We start from the raw sequence: 13,946 nt of genomic DNA on the forward strand, positions 1-13,946 counted from the left end.
CTCGAACGCTTTCCTTCCCCTCCTCTCCCTCTTCCGCTCTCTTTCGACCAACAGAGCTCGAACGAAAGCTCAAACAAAGATCGAAACCAAAGCCTATCATAAATATCGTAACCAACCCCCCTAAACCCCAACCCAACCCTCCCACAAGCTCACTTCTACTTCCCTCCCTCCGCCTTGTCCGCCTCCTCCTCCGTCTCCAGCTTCAAACTCAGCGCATGCAGTCCCCTCGCGAACTCGTCCGTCAACGCAGCGTTCACCAATCGATGACGAGCGACTCGAGTCTTGGCTGCGAACAAGGGGGAGCGGATGTGGAGGTAGAAGTCTGGCGAGGTTCAAAGGGAACGAAAGGGAGGAGAAGGTCAGCTTCGAAGGCAGCGAGATCGAGCTCGTTCAAAAGAGCTGAGCGAGTCGAAAGTACCCGAGAAGGGAGAATATATAGGGGTGGGAGAGGAAGGTGTTACTAACGAGTCTCCCCAGTGAACGCTCCTGGAACGAGCATGGGCTGATGGTGGGAGTGCTTGGAGGAGTCGTTTCGGATTTGGAACAGGGTCGGTTCCAGGAGAGCTTCCAGCTAGATCACGAACAACGACCAACGAAGGCATACACAGTCAGTTCAAACTAAACCCAAACTCGTCCGTCGTCGAACGAAACCAGAGGGAGACGAGACGACGAAAGGAAGGAAGGAAGGAAGGAAGGAGGAAGTGCGAGAGCTCACCTTGGTCCTGATGCTCTCCTCCATCGATGGCAGTTGATCACTTGCGCTGGCCGAGGACATGGTGGATCGTTGGAAGTAAGATGGAGGTGTGGAGCGGAGGAAGGAGGTTTGGGATCTGGCGAGGAGGAGGAGAGGGAGGCGCATAGAATGGAGGAGGGGGGTGGCCGGTGGAAGTCGGGAGGAAGGAGGAGGAGAGAGGTCGAATTCCAGGGGAGGAGATTGGTTGGGACCTAACCACGATCTTTGAGGACTTTCGTATTTTCTTTCTTTTCTTCTTTCCTGAGGGGGTAGAGGATGTAGCTCGTAGAGGGCTACTAGGTGGTGGGTTTGAGAGAGGGGGAGGGAGAGAGAGGGTTGAGGAGATCGATTGAGGGAAGGGAAGCGGACGAGTTCGTCCAACGAGACGTTCTTCCTCCCCTTCGTTCTCTTTCGCTCGATCTACTCGATTCGTAACTCTCTCTGTAGTAGACGTACAACGGGAGGGCTTTGTCTCCCAACCGCTTTATTTTTTTTTCCTTCTCCTCTCCTCGCTCCTCTGAGCTCGCAACGAACGCTCCTTCCCTCGCTCCACCTTCATCCCTCTGGCTCGCTCTCGGCCATCCATCGTGCTACAAGGTTCCTCGTTTCTCGAGGACGTTTTGGTGTATCCTTGGATAGACGCGGGTTGAGTTGAAGAGATGTCGTTGTCGAGAGAAGGCTTTCCTAGCTCGTGGCCCTTCGAGGTCCCACTCTCCTCCTCAATCCGGCTCGTTCCCTTCTCCTCTTCCATTCTCCTCTCCCCTCTTTCTATCTCTTTCCCACTCCTTCTCATTTCTTTATGCATCTTCATTCCTCAATTCTTCGTCCTCTTTTCTTCATCCTTGTTACTCGACTCCTCTTTCACCCCCAACCCAAACCCATCCTCAGCCGACCCGCTCGGCCTCCTCATCCACCTCCATTCGCTCCTACTTCCCTGTAGGAGACGAAGTGGGATATGAGAAATAGGCTGTGCAGACCGGCTTAGCTGGTCAGAAATCGGGGCTGGGGACAGGACGAAGAAAGTTTTCTCCCTTCCCTCTCTTTCGTCGCGTCGTCCTTCTCCGCTCTGCTCCCTTCTTTCCCTTCTCTCTCTCTTTCTCTCTCTCGCTCTCTGCCCTTACCCATCTCTCTCCCTTCTCCCTGCAGTATATCTTCTTCTCCTCCTTCTCCTCTCCTCTCTCATCTCTCATCGTTTCCCATCTCGATCCTCACTCCCACCCAACCCATCCCATCTCTGCTCCCGAGCCCTACCCATCGCGCGTCAGCTTGTCCATCTACAAGTTTGGGGTAGTAAAGTCCGGTCTGGTTTGGATACCTTGAGGTGCGAGAGACTGTTGGTGCTGCTTCATTCGTGAGGAACGAGTCGAGACCGAGGAGAAGCACGACGCGTCTGACTGTCGAGTTCCGGTTCGTTCGTTCCTTCTTCGTTCTTTCTTTCGTTTGATTGAACCAGACTTGAAGAGACAGATAGACAGGTATATAGATAGATAAATCGATAAATGGATGGACAGAGAAGTAGATAAACGAACGAACAAAAAGTACACGATACGATCAACTTTCAACCGCTCCCAACTTCCAAGTGGCCCTTCTTTCCCGCTTGAGTCCCTGAATCCCACACCCTTCCCTCCCTTCTCTCCCTTCTCTCTCTCCCACCCCACCCCACCAGCCTCTAAACTCAATCCCATCCCTTAAACCGACCCCCTCTCCCCTCTAGGCAAGCTCAAAAACGTCAACCTCCCACCTCCCGCTCCCGCTCCCGTCCCTCTCTCGCCCAACGAAAGAGGCAGCACCAAATTCACCATCGTCGCTCTCGTAGGAGCCTTCCACGTTCCACCAGTTGAGATGAAGCCGAAAGAGTGAGGGTGAGAGTGAGACGGGGAGGGAGAGGTGGGCGAAGTTGGCAGAGTTGAAGGACGCGTCGAGGAGGGAGGAGAAGAGGAGGAGAGTTTGCTGTGTGCCAGTTGAGGTGAGTTGGAGGGAGTGAGAAGTGGGGTTGGATGTTCTGGAGTTTGAGGTTGGTGTTGGGTTGATTTTGGAGGAGACAGAACGATGGTAAAGCTGATTGAGCCCTCTGGGACGGGAGCCGGGGAAGAGGAGGTCGAGATCGAGACGCTCCAGCCCTCCTGATCCGCTACTGCTGAGTCCGATAGAAGGGTTTGGAATGAAACTGACGGAGGGAAGGCTGGTGGTATGGGGCGAGTGGAACGAAGTTTGTGAGGAGGAGGAGGAGGAGGAGGGGAGGAAGGTCGACGTGTTGAAGCGAGGGATTTAGGAGGGGAGATGGTTCGGTGAAGCTTTGGAGGAGGGAGAGGATTGGATGCCGAGGAGAGAGGCGAGAGAGGTGGGGAGGAGGGGGCGGTGGTGGTGGTGGGGAGGGGAAAGGGAGTGTACGTCGTTCGAGTGGAAGGAGGAGTGATTGCAGCTGAGGGAGGAGTAGAGGATGGCGATTCTTCTTCTTGATCCGGAAGAGAAGAGAGCGTCTTCGGGTCTTGTCGAGGTGAAGGCGAAGGCGACTCCGACCGTCGCGTATCCCCAAACGTCGACGAGCAAAAGGACGACGGGCTGGACGTCGACGCTCGGATCGATCCCCTCCTTGACTCTCCTCCTACTCCTCCTTCTCTTGGGATGCCGTTGAGGAAATAAACCGGTGCTCCCGATGACGAGGTGGAAGAGGAAGCGACGGAGAGCGAGGAAGAGGAGAGGAAGGGGGAGATGGAGATGGAGATGGAGCGACGCGTTCCGAAGGCTGCTGAGATTTGAGGTCCTCCTCCGTTCGAGAGTCCTGGGGACGACGATCGAGCTGGGAGAGATCTGCTGAATCCTCGAATCGGCGACGACGACGGCTGATCTCCTTGACCTGATCTGAACCTCGCCTCCAGAACTCCAAACTCGTTCAGTCGAGGAACGCTCTCCGTCGAATCCAACCTCACGACTTCCCTTCTCCCTCCTCCAAACTCCCGTCTCGACCCATCAGGCGTATCCCCATCTTCATCCCGACCAGCTCGCTCGTCAAGCTTCAAAACCCTCTCCATCCCAAACTTCAACGTCCCTTCACCCAACTCTCGACTCCAGCGACGGCTGTTCTCCTCCCTTTCCAAGTTTCGTCCGAAGGCAGCGGAGGCGGACCGACTTCGACTGGAGTGGTAGTAACTCGCGATACCATCGGACTTGTCGGAGGTCTCGAATTCGTCGTGCGACGCGTCGTTGACCGGAGAGGGAGAGGGAAGAGCGACGGCAGTGGGAAGAGGCTTCTCCCATTCGATGGCGAGACCTAAGACGGGGAGTTTGGATGGTTGTGAAGGGGGTGGGGAGGTTGCTGGGAGGGACTTCGGGGTGGGAGATTTGTTGGACGAAGAAGAGGGGAGGGAGGCCGGGGAGGTGAGTCGCTGAAGGAAGTTTGCACCGGTGGAAGGTTTGCGGAGGATCCGTTTGGCAATGGTAGGAGGGGTGGTAGTGGAAGGCGGCGGCTTTGGTCGTGCTGGGATCCGAGAGGTGGAAGAGGTGGGAGGGGGAGTGAGGGGAGGGACGGTCTTCGACTTGAGAGGGGGAGTCGACGGATCCGGAGCTCGAGTTTTTGGTGGAGGGAGTCGAGAGTTGGGAGAGATTGGGATCCGAGAGGTGACTGGAGGGGCGGGAGAGACCGAAGAAGGAGGAGGAGGGATTCGAGAAGGATAGAAGGTCGTTGGCGAGTCGGGAAGAGGGAGAGGGGAGGAGATGTTGGAGGTCGAGTTGAGAGGAGGAGCGGAGGTCCGAGATTTGGGTCGAGGAGAGCTGAATCCGAAAGCCATGTTGATGATTGTTCTGCTGGTGGAAGGGATGGAGGAGGAGGGAAGGAAAGGAAGGAGAAAGAGATATGAACTGACGTCAAGATGGGGTCTCAGGAGGACAGGGAGGAGGACGAGTCGAAGCTCAGCACTCACTCGACGCGTTCGAGATCGATTGAATTGGTGTACGGCGAGAGTTTTCCGATCTGGCTGTAGGGCGAAGGATAGATGTCTCTTTCTTGAAGAGTCTGAAGGAGGAGAAGGTGGTGGGAGTTGTGGTTCGAGAAGCAAAGAAGGAAGGAAGACGCTTCAGCTGCGATCGCACCTCCCTCTTCAGCCCGAGACCTGATCCTGCTTCCCGTCTCTTTGAGCTTTCGCTGCCAAGTTCTCTATTTTCCTGAAGAGGGAGGTAAAAACGCTTCTTTAGTAGTAGATGAAGATTTTTGTAGGAAGCGAAGAAGAGAGCCGGTGCCAGAAAGGAAGTATAAACGATGGAGTAGTGCGGATTCGAGACTTGAAGCCCTCCTTCCTTCTTTTCGACGATTTTACTTTCGCTGCTTTGCGAGTGCGACCTTCAAAACCCAAAAAGCTCGATGGGATCATTTCCTACTCCCAGCTGCACGCTCGAGGCGTCCTGTGACTTACTCACACGCGATCCGAACCAAGCTTCGAATTAACGACTTCGACGCGTCTTGTTTGAAGGGAAATCGCTGGCACGACTCCTTGTTGCTTCCTTGCTCCACGAAGAAGTGTTGACTCGACCCCTCGAGGTCTCGAGGCTTCCATCGTCACCGCTTTGTCGTCAGATGATCAATTCCCGACTCCTGGAATAGAGAGAAAGTTTGCTGAAAGGGGTCAAAGGAAAGTGATATATTAAGGGGGAACGCGACGCCACGTCGGTTTTGCCTGCCTTGATATCGAATCAATCCTCTCCATACTTAAGTAGTTTTAGTTGTATCTTCTCAGTCAGTCCGGATGGAGTCAAGATCTTCATTCTCTTCAATCTCGAACTGGGAATAGGCTCTGGTCACTTCGACGCGTCGGTGAGTTCGCCGGATGAGCTCAGAGGCAACGACCGCTGCTTCAGCCGACAAGGCGAGCCTACTGTGCTGTAACAGAGTTTCCTCTGAACCTGAACTGGAGTGAAAGTTTCGCGTCGCCGTAGATTTCAATCTACGAGCTTCGAGGAATGAGTCTCTAGCTCCCTCGCGCCGACGTTGAACTCGGCCCACTCTGTGGGAGTGTGCCCCCCTCCCTGCTACACATCGGCGAGATCGAGCTGTATCCGAACTTAGATGTTGAAAGCTTTAGGAACTCATCGGGAGAAGCCAGATAACGTGGTTGGCTTCGAGACTTCGCGAGAGACACGGCATGTTTCAGATTAAGAAAGCAATCGACTCTCGCCTCTGCTTTGTTCTGTTAACTTAACTACGTGACCTCCGACATGTAGATATTGCTTGGGTGCAACAAAGTTTAAGAACCGCAAGCAAGACGTCTAGGGAATCTCAGAACGAGAGGTCGAGTCGGACGAGCCGAGCCTCCCCCTTTCCGATTATTCGAGAAAGCTTTCGAGAAGTCGAAGGTGGAGGAGAGTTGAAGAGGGTGGCAGATATTTTGTATAACGATGTAGAGAGCAAGTACACGATAGTTAAAACAAGTACAACATAATTGCGAAGAGCTCTACGACAAGATGAACGTGAGGTGTTTGCGACGAACGAAACGAGAGAGGGAGAGGATGAGAAGAGAAGCAGCGAGGCGAGACCCTATAGAGTAGTTAGGAGAGAGTGCGGGAGCAAGCAGATTGTAAGTAGTCGAGGTGTAGAAGAGGAGGAGAGTGTAAATCGAAGGAGCGAAAGGCAAAGCAGAAGGACGCGACGACGAAGGAAAAGAGGTAGAAAGGCGACATCGAAAGCTCAAGCAGCAGAAGCGTACGACGGGGGCAACTCCTGTCTACGTCTCCTCTCACTCTCCCCCAGTCGAAGAAGCTCGTCAATCTTCTCCGAGGCGAACCGAGCCTCTCCCTGCTCTCGACTCCCTGCTCGTCCGTCCAGAGTAGGAAGGGTGAGGAGCTCGTCCTCTCCTGAGCCTCGACGCGACGAAACTGCCGATCCCTTCTTGTCGGTTGCTGGGAAATCTGGAGTGGGAGGGAGTGAGGGACCAGCGGAGGAGGAGTCGCCGCAAGACGAAGAAGGGGAGAGGTGTTTCGCGTCCTTGAAGAAGGGCGAGATGGCCTTGGGTTCGTTGAGATTGGCTGGGTGGAAGGAGGTTTGTTGAGACGAGGTTTGAGAATTTTGAGCGGAGACAAGGATGAACTGGTTGAAGTTGGAGGAGGAGAGTCGAGAGTGAGAGAGAGGGTAGGGGGAGACGAGGTGATGATCCAGCCGCACGTCCTCCTCGTCGGCGTAGGTCGAGCCAGTTCCGTGAGACGAAGAGAGGATGTGGATTCCGGCCATAGAGGAGGTAGGAGCGGAAAAGGAGTTGGAGGGAAAAGGAAGGAGGGACTGGGGTCGAAAGGGAGGAGGGTTGAGGAGGGAGGGAGGAGAGCCGGAGGGAGAGTGCGACGCCTGCGAGAGAAGGAGAGCCTGAGCAGCGAGTTTTCGACGTCTGAGAGGGAAAAGAGAATGATAAAGTGAGCGATAGTCAGCAAAGAAGCTGCGAGCAGGGAGAGGGGAAAGAAAGAAGACGAGCAGACTGACCTTCGCTCCTCCTCGGCGGCTCGCAGCCTCTCCTTTACCCTGTAGGCAGCAGGACATCCACTCGACTCGGCAGCCTTCCTAGCAGCATCGGTGGCACCCATCAACTCGTCCTCGTCCATCGTCCAGTTCCTGACTCCCTTCACCAGCTCCCTGAGGGCCCTGATCCCGATCCGTCGGTTGGGGTCGAGCTCGAAGATGGAACGAAGGATGTGGTTCGTTTGTAGGGAGACGGGGAGGATGGAACGAAGGAAGTCGGGATCGGCGAGGAAGGCTCGGAAGGTCTCGTCCGAAGCAGTAGCTTGACGCCATCTGGAGAGATCAGAGAAGGAAAGAAGGTTCAGCGGCGAGAGACGACGACGGCGACGACGCGACGGAAAGAAAAGGGAACGAACGGGTTTCGACCGCACGTCAAGTTGACCAAGATGACACCGAGCGACCAGATATCGTTCTGAGCAGTTGAGTAAGAGACGGGTCGAGAGCAGATGCCACCCTGGGTCTCTGAAGAAAGCAGGAGAGAGGAAGAAGGTCAGGACGAGAACTCAAAGCGATGTGGACGATGCATTCGCAGAAGGGAAAAGAACGAACCGGGGGACATGTAGAAAGTCGAACCGCATCCGAAATCCGTGCTCTGCTTCTCCGAAGTAGCGAGACCAAAGTCTGCGATCATCAACCTCTCCCCGCCTCTCGCACAGAGAATATTCTCAGGCTTGAGGTCTCGATGGAAGATTCCGAGTTCGTGACAGTGCTCCACGCCGTCGAGGATCTGGAGGAAGACCTGGAGCATCCAAGAAGAGAACGAGAAAGCGAGGTTCAGCAAAGGAAGAGCGACGTCGGAAGTCTAGGAAGCTGTCTCACCTTGCTGATGAGGGCGTCGTTTCCGATGTATCGCTGCGATTCAGTGATCATCCCAAAGAGATCTCCGTCGGGTAGGAACTCGAGGATAACGTAGACGATGGTAGGGGTTTCGATGATCCGATGGAGGGAGACGATGGAGGGATGAGAGGAGGCCAGTCGATGGAGGGAGAGTTCGCGTCGCTGGAAATGTCGTTGACGAGTGTCGAGTCCGACGTTGTTGAGGCATTTCACGGCTGAAGGAAAGAGTGCAAAGTCAAAATCAAGTAAGAAAAGTCAGAGATCGAAAGGGGAGGGAGACTCACCATAGTAGGTCGGGTTCGACCTTGTGACATCCCTCGCTCGATAGACGACTCCATACGCTCCTACTCCCAAGATAGATTCGAGAACGAGTCGTCCTCCGTCGATCCTGTTCCCGATGAGGTTCGAGCATGAAGCAGTTTTGTTGGCGGAAGGCATTTTGAAAGGAGGAGGACGGGGAGGGAGGTGAAGAGTTGGAAGGTGAGGAGGGAAAGGAGGAGGAGGAGGGGTCGAAAGCTCGAGTGAAATTTTAGGTCGAAAATGGAGAGAGCGAAGGTTGAGAGGGAAAGAGGAGTTGAAGTCGAAGGAGAGGGTGGTCTTGGGTAGAGTAGGTTGGATTGAAGGGAAGGAGGGAAGAAGAGAGTTGGTGGCGGGTGGGGAGTGGGAGAGGAGGCCTTCGTTCGATTCGACTGAAGAAGGGAGGCCTGATTCGTTCGTAGTCTTGAGTCCAGTCCAAGATAGATCGAGGGATGAGAGAGTTGGAGTTCAGGCTACGCATAGCGCAAGGAAGGAAGATCAGGGACGAGCGGGAGGGGAAGGAAAGAGGGGGGAGAGAGGGAGGAAGCGAAGGTCAGTTCGAGCTCGAGTTTCCAGCCTAAGATTCGGAACCTATGCTTCCCCCCTCGTTCAACAGCATTCTGAAGGGATGGAATACTTACAAGGAGGGAGGGTTGGTGGGTATAGTGTTACACAAACCGAGAAGAGAAGGGATGGAGGTTGGGAGAATTCTCGAGGCAGAAGCTGAGTTTGGGGAGATCGAAGGCCTTGGAGAAGGGTCGATTCACTTGATTCCAGCGAGTTGACCTTCCCTTGCTCCAAGGAAAGCACTGCGGCCGGCTGTCTTTGACAAATTTAGTTCCGTCCCTTCGCTTCCGATCAAAAACAAGCGTTTTGCAAAACAAGAAAGTAATCAAGGTCGAACGCGACGCCGTGGGAGGGAAGACGAGAGCGAGGAAGGGGGCACGTCGAGTATACGAGAAAGAGATCTCGCTCAACATCGGTTTGCGGACCCAAAGCGGTGAAAACTCTCCATGAGAACCTTCCGAACAACGAAAAAAAGAGGCGAAGAAGGAAGCTCGAGATTCCATGGAAATTCATGGAGTGAGTCGCCCGCTCTCTCGATCCCTCTCCTTTGTTTGAACTTCGAGGGCCAGGCTTCAGCTCTCCTTTGTTATTTCTTCCTGTGCTGGGAGCCGGATAAGGGACTCTCAGCTTTGACGGGGAAGCTGTAGAGATTCCTCGTCTCGTGTCATGCAGCTGAGAAGTCCATCCTTGCGGGAGAGGGAGAAGAGAGAGAGAAAGGAAAGTTGTTTGGTGATCGAGCCTTGACGCGTCGAGGAATTTAACGAGCTCTTCTCCTCCTTACAAGCTCCTCTTTTTTCGTCTACATACTTTCGTCTAGAAATGAGCCTGAGCTGTCGAGGTGCTTCGCCTATGCAAGGTTGGGCAAGCCTCCCTTGACGAGTTCTCGAAAGGGAGCAAGATTGCAAGTCGAGCTACGAAAAGAAGCTCGGGAACGGAAGCAAAAGCTCAAAAGGGAAGGCAATCAAGGTCTACAGCTTTAGAGGTCCTGTTTTTCAAGGCAGATCTGGATCAATTAGCTGGGGAACGAAAGTCGGGAACGAAAGGGGAAGAAAGTTGGGAAGAAGGACGCCGAAGACGCGACCGCCTCCTCCTCAATCTTGTTCGCTTCCGAGGCTGACTCTCTCGAAAAGGGACTAGTAGCTCGAGTTCGAGTTCGGGCTGTTTTGGGGCCTCTGGGGAATAATCGTCCCTCCTCGTTGTCGCATGAACGAAGAGAGGGAAAGAAACATCCGGGCGACGCTGCAGGTCTCTCCCTCGCAGGATTACTGGTAAGGAGGCTCCAGCCACAGAGAAAAATAAAAGGAAACAAAGGAGCGATGTGATAAAGAACAAGATATAGAATATAGATAAGCATTGGAAGGGAAGGAGCAGGAATGTCTCAGCTCGCCCGTTTCGAGTCGGGCACGCTTTCTCGGAAACAACGTTCCATCATCAGCCACAGAGGGCTCAATTGGAGACCGCAGTGCGAGACTATGTGGAGACAGAATCTTGCTCAGTAGACAGTCGGAGGAAAAACGAAAGGGCAATAGCATAAGACGGGAAGGGGGAGAACGGAAGGAGGGAGGAGGAGACGCGAGGGGAAGAAAGGGAGATCGGTAGATAGGGTGAAGAGGAGAGAAGAGGAATAGAAGAAACGAAAAAAATATCTAGCGAAGATGATAGAGGCACGAGTCTCGATGCGTCGGGACATGTAGAATCGAACTTGTCGGCGGCGACACCTGAAATCGAGCTCTTCTAAAGCACCGGAGTCGCTCTGGGAAGAGACGGCGAAGGCTGAAGAGCTGATTCCAGGTGCCGACGTGTTCAAGGACGATTCTGAATGTCGAGAACGAAAGGAGAAAGGGCTGAAGAGGGTTGAGAGAAAAGGTCGGGGCGGCGACGAGAGGGAAGGAGGGAGGAGAGCTCGCCAGATCTTCCTCGGAAAAGAGCTCGGCTAGACGAGCCCGTAATCACAGCAAGGTCACCAACATCCGTCTCGTCCCCTCCAACCGCAACAGAGGCTCCCTGAAAAAGAGACCTGAGGTTTCTTGTCGATGGCCGAGAAGGATTGTCGTCGACGAGCTTGAAGGTGTCGTTCCGAGGTCGCAGCCTTGTTCCAAGAACGAAAAGCGAAGGAAAACAGAGTCAGCATTGCAGTCATCGTCTCAAGCTCGGAGAAGGTGGTAAGGTAGCTCTAGGAAAGAAGGGGAGGAAGAAAGAGAGGAGAGAGAAGACGCTAAGAATTAAAAGTTTGACCTCATCTCCTCGTTGAGGTCTTCCCTCTTGCGAAGTAGTAGCCTCAACGAGTTTAGCGTGTGAATACAAATTACGGTCTCATCATTGCTAGGAAAGGCCCATCGAACGAACGCTCGACAGGTCTATGGGGAAAGGGAGAAGAAGAAGAAGGAAGGGAGAGCGAGGGAGGGAAGGAGGGCTCACGAGGTGTTCCACAAGCCTTGAGCTCGCCGTCCATGGGAGAAAGAGCAGAAGGTCCGTCAAGGCATCCGAGAGGTCGAGGGGTGCACCAAGGAGGACCACCGACGCAAACTGAATGGGTGAAGGAAGAGAAAGGGAAGTGAAGGAGGGGGAGAGCTTGTCGTGGTTGACGGCAGGTCGAGGAGGTCGAAAAGATTGCGACGTCTTTCTCCCCTTTGCCGACGCTTAATTTTCAACCGAAAAATCGTGAAACTTTCTCAGAGCAACCTTTCCTCTCCAAAGGGGTCTGCTCGAGTCAAAGCGATTCTGAAAAATGTTTCGGTGAGAACGGAAAGCCCAGAGATCAATCGACCGTCGGAAAAATGAGCTCGACGCTCCTTCCCTCCCAACCTCTCCCTCCTTCCCTCTCCTCAACGATGAGCTGGCTACCAACTTCCGATCAAATGGCGACTACTCTCGGCATCAAGGACGGCTCCTTCAAGAGGATGAACGACGAGCTCTGTCAACTCAGGCTCTACGAGGGAGTCCCTCCTGACCTCCCTTCGTTCCCTCCTTTTCTTCGACATTTTCTTCCAGGAATGAGGCAACGAAACGACCTCGTAGTTGCTCTTTCTCATCTCCTCCCACAGAATTGATCCCTTCTGACCTGTCCCGTAACCTTTTATTTTTCTTTCTAGATCGAATCTTTGGAACATCTGGGCGACAAGGATGCTACTCTCCTCGTGAGCTCACCTTCGCTCCTCCTCTCTCTTTCGAGCTCCTGGTCGGTCGCTACCTTTCACGTCGAAGCTAAATCTCCTTTCTCGCTCTCCTTCTCGCAGCCTGAGTTTGCTCACTTCTGGCTTCCCCAACTCGTCGAAGCTCATTCCGTCGCAGTCGTCGCCAACTTCAACAATCCTTGGACTAGGGTCATCCTTCTTCTCGGAGTCAACGTCAACCCCATCTTCGATCGCTACTGCAGATCTCCAGTGGAGGGAGTTGCTCTTCGCGAGTGCTTCTATCGGTTATGTGGTGCTCAGATCGAAGAGCACACCATTCGGCTCGAACGGGTTCGTTCATCGTCGTCTGCAATTAAACGCGTCGAAAAGGTCGGACCGCTGATTCTCTTTCCACACCTTCTCGGGCTTCTCTCCAGCTCTGGTCCCCACATCCAACCACCAGGCCTCAAGAAGCTGAATCCTACGTCTTGGCCGGAAATCGGCTTCAATTCATCTGTAACATCGCGCTCACCGAGGTCGTCGCCTGCCGTCCTCCTCCCTCTCCCTCTCACTCGCTCTCCCTCCACCTCCTGCTCTCCAGGATCCAGCGCTTTCTCCACATCATCCAACGCAGCAAAGGAAACGTCTCTCCTGCACACGAGCAAGATCTGGAGATTCTTACCAGGACAGGTTCATGGACGGAAGGCTTGTTGAAGGGAGAAGTCGATGAGGGGGCACTCCTGAGAGTGTTTGGGGACAGGCCTTGGTTGGGTTGTGCTGCAGATACTGGAGCGGGGGGCTGCCACAAGCTGGAGGGAGGAAGTTCTATGAAGGCTTGTTCAAGGGTGAGCTTCTTTTTTGCCCGTCCGTCGTCCAAGAGTCGCGTCGCTGACCTCTTCAAGTCGCTTCGTCTGAAGTGTCTTTCGGTTCGCTACTGCTCCGTCGGTTCGTCCCACTTGGCTTTCTTCGACACAGCTCGGAGTCTACTCACTTCCTTCGTCTTTCTGCAGCTCATCAACGATCCCACTGGAAGGAGCACAAGAAGACCTGCTGGGAACCGATTTGGTGACGACGCGTCGAGGTTCGTCTTTTTTTTTCCCCCTCGCTCTCGTTGCCCTTGTCGAGTTCTGACACCTTCGCTTTTTCTTCTCGTTCTTGTTTAGATCCTGGACCTGCGTCTTTGGTGACCGCTAAAAGGTTGAGTGCTCTCCGAGTAGCGAGAGAAGATCGGCAAGATGCATCGTTTGGGTTCGTCTCGTCTTCCTTTCTTCGCTTCCTTTCTTCTTTTTGTTCCTTTCGTGGCTAACAGTTCTCGTTTCCGCTTTATCTAGTCCTCCGAGTCGGCCGATGTGACGCTAGGAACCTGCCTCCTCGAGGAAGCGGCGAAGGAAAGGTTCCAGGAGGAGGAGGGCCGCTCGGATCCTTCGTTGGGTTTTATCGATGGGCTGTCTGTCTCTGCAGTAGATCGAGAGGAGGGCAAGAGAAAGAGAGAGAGCGATATTCTCGAAAAACTCAGTCTCAACCTCGCAGCTGACCCACTCGAGTCGGCATTCGAGGCTCGACGCGTCGACCAAATCACACCTCGAATCCCTCGACTCTCTCCCCTGCTGTCTTCTCTTCAGCATCCAGCGAGAACACCACAGCAAAACCTACTCCTTTCCTCTCTCCTCTTACTCAATCCAATCTCTCTCGTCGCAAGTGTCGTAAAAAAAGTCTGCGTCGTCGCAACCGAACGAGAAAAGTCAAGGGAGAGTACAGCAGAAAGACGAAGGACGTAGAGCCGAGGCGGGTTGAGACGATGCATAGAACGAAAGCGAATGTAAAAGTACACTAGATGCGAGAATTGATACGAAGGTCGAGTCGGGGCGTGAGAGGGTTCGTCTGCCCGGTAGAAGATGAAGAG

General features: G+C 53.9%; 4 protein-coding genes across 4 annotated transcripts; 1 reads left to right on the forward strand and 3 right to left on the reverse strand.

Moving 5' to 3' along the window:
* Window positions 1–155: 155 nt before the first annotated feature.
* BOL1 (Bol1p) lies at window positions 156–775 on the reverse strand (the record flags this gene model as incomplete). Its single annotated transcript, XM_076643635.1, has 3 exons — window positions 156–322; window positions 466–571; window positions 716–775. The coding sequence occupies 3 exons, from the start codon at window positions 773–775 to the stop codon at window positions 156–158; spliced, it is 333 nt and encodes a 110-aa protein (XP_076494789.1).
* Window positions 776–2,393: 1,618 nt separating this feature from the next.
* On the reverse strand, window positions 2,394–4,764 carry BDY24DRAFT_442974 (uncharacterized protein). Its single transcript, XM_076644728.1, has 2 exons — window positions 4,654–4,764; window positions 2,394–4,537 (listed from the first exon to the last, which is right to left on the reverse strand). The coding sequence occupies exon 2, from the start codon at window positions 4,519–4,521 to the stop codon at window positions 2,422–2,424; it is 2,100 nt and encodes a 699-aa protein (XP_076494790.1). The 5' UTR covers window positions 4,522–4,537; window positions 4,654–4,764; the 3' UTR covers window positions 2,394–2,421.
* A 1,523-nt stretch (window positions 4,765–6,287) lies between these two features.
* Window positions 6,288–8,937, reverse strand: BDY24DRAFT_425180 (serine/threonine-protein kinase). Its single transcript, XM_076644030.1, has 6 exons — window positions 8,351–8,937; window positions 8,049–8,281; window positions 7,779–7,968; window positions 7,586–7,691; window positions 7,194–7,502; window positions 6,288–7,101 (listed from the first exon to the last, which is right to left on the reverse strand). The coding sequence occupies exons 1-6, from the start codon at window positions 8,502–8,504 to the stop codon at window positions 6,411–6,413; spliced, it is 1,683 nt and encodes a 560-aa protein (XP_076494791.1). The 5' UTR covers window positions 8,505–8,937; the 3' UTR covers window positions 6,288–6,410.
* Window positions 8,938–11,641: 2,704 nt separating this feature from the next.
* Window positions 11,642–13,234, forward strand: BDY24DRAFT_395568 (zinc finger MYND domain-containing protein). The gene is made up of 7 exons (XM_076641313.1): window positions 11,642–11,944; window positions 12,023–12,067; window positions 12,167–12,394; window positions 12,481–12,888; window positions 12,961–12,988; window positions 13,054–13,124; window positions 13,207–13,234. The coding sequence occupies exons 1-6, from the start codon at window positions 11,708–11,710 to the stop codon at window positions 13,110–13,112; spliced, it is 1,005 nt and encodes a 334-aa protein (XP_076494792.1). The 5' UTR covers window positions 11,642–11,707; the 3' UTR covers window positions 13,113–13,124; window positions 13,207–13,234.
* The last annotated feature ends 712 nt before the right edge of the window (window positions 13,235–13,946 follow it).

The sequence above is a fragment of the Mrakia frigida genome (assembly GCF_051309035.1).
Source record: "Mrakia frigida strain ATCC 22029 unplaced genomic scaffold BDY24scaffold_24, whole genome shotgun sequence".
NCBI classification, from domain to species: Eukaryota; Fungi; Basidiomycota; class Tremellomycetes; order Cystofilobasidiales; family Mrakiaceae; genus Mrakia; species Mrakia frigida.

Bases quoted from the DNA above. Each gene is read 5' to 3' on its own strand.
- BDY24DRAFT_395568 (XM_076641313.1), top strand. From the start codon at position 11,708: ATGAGCTCGACGCTCCTTCCCTCCCAACCTCTCCCTCCTTCCCTCTCC. The intron at 12,068-12,166 runs GTGAGCTCACCT...TCCTTCTCGCAG, and splicing joins ACAAGGATGCTACTCTCCTC to CCTGAGTTTGCTCACTTCTG. The intron at 12,395-12,480 runs GTTCGTTCATCG...GCTTCTCTCCAG, and splicing joins ACACCATTCGGCTCGAACGG to CTCTGGTCCCCACATCCAAC.
- BDY24DRAFT_442974 (XM_076644728.1), bottom strand. From the start codon at position 4,521: ATGGCTTTCGGATTCAGCTCTCCTCGACCCAAATCTCGGACCTCCGCT.
- BDY24DRAFT_425180 (XM_076644030.1), bottom strand. From the start codon at position 8,504: ATGCCTTCCGCCAACAAAACTGCTTCATGCTCGAACCTCATCGGGAAC. The intron at 7,692-7,778 runs GTTCGTTCTTTT...TGCTTTCTTCAG, and splicing joins GACTTTCTACATGTCCCCCG to AGACCCAGGGTGGCATCTGC. The intron at 7,503-7,585 runs GTTCGTTCCCTT...TGATCTCTCCAG, and splicing joins TTGACGTGCGGTCGAAACCC to ATGGCGTCAAGCTACTGCTT.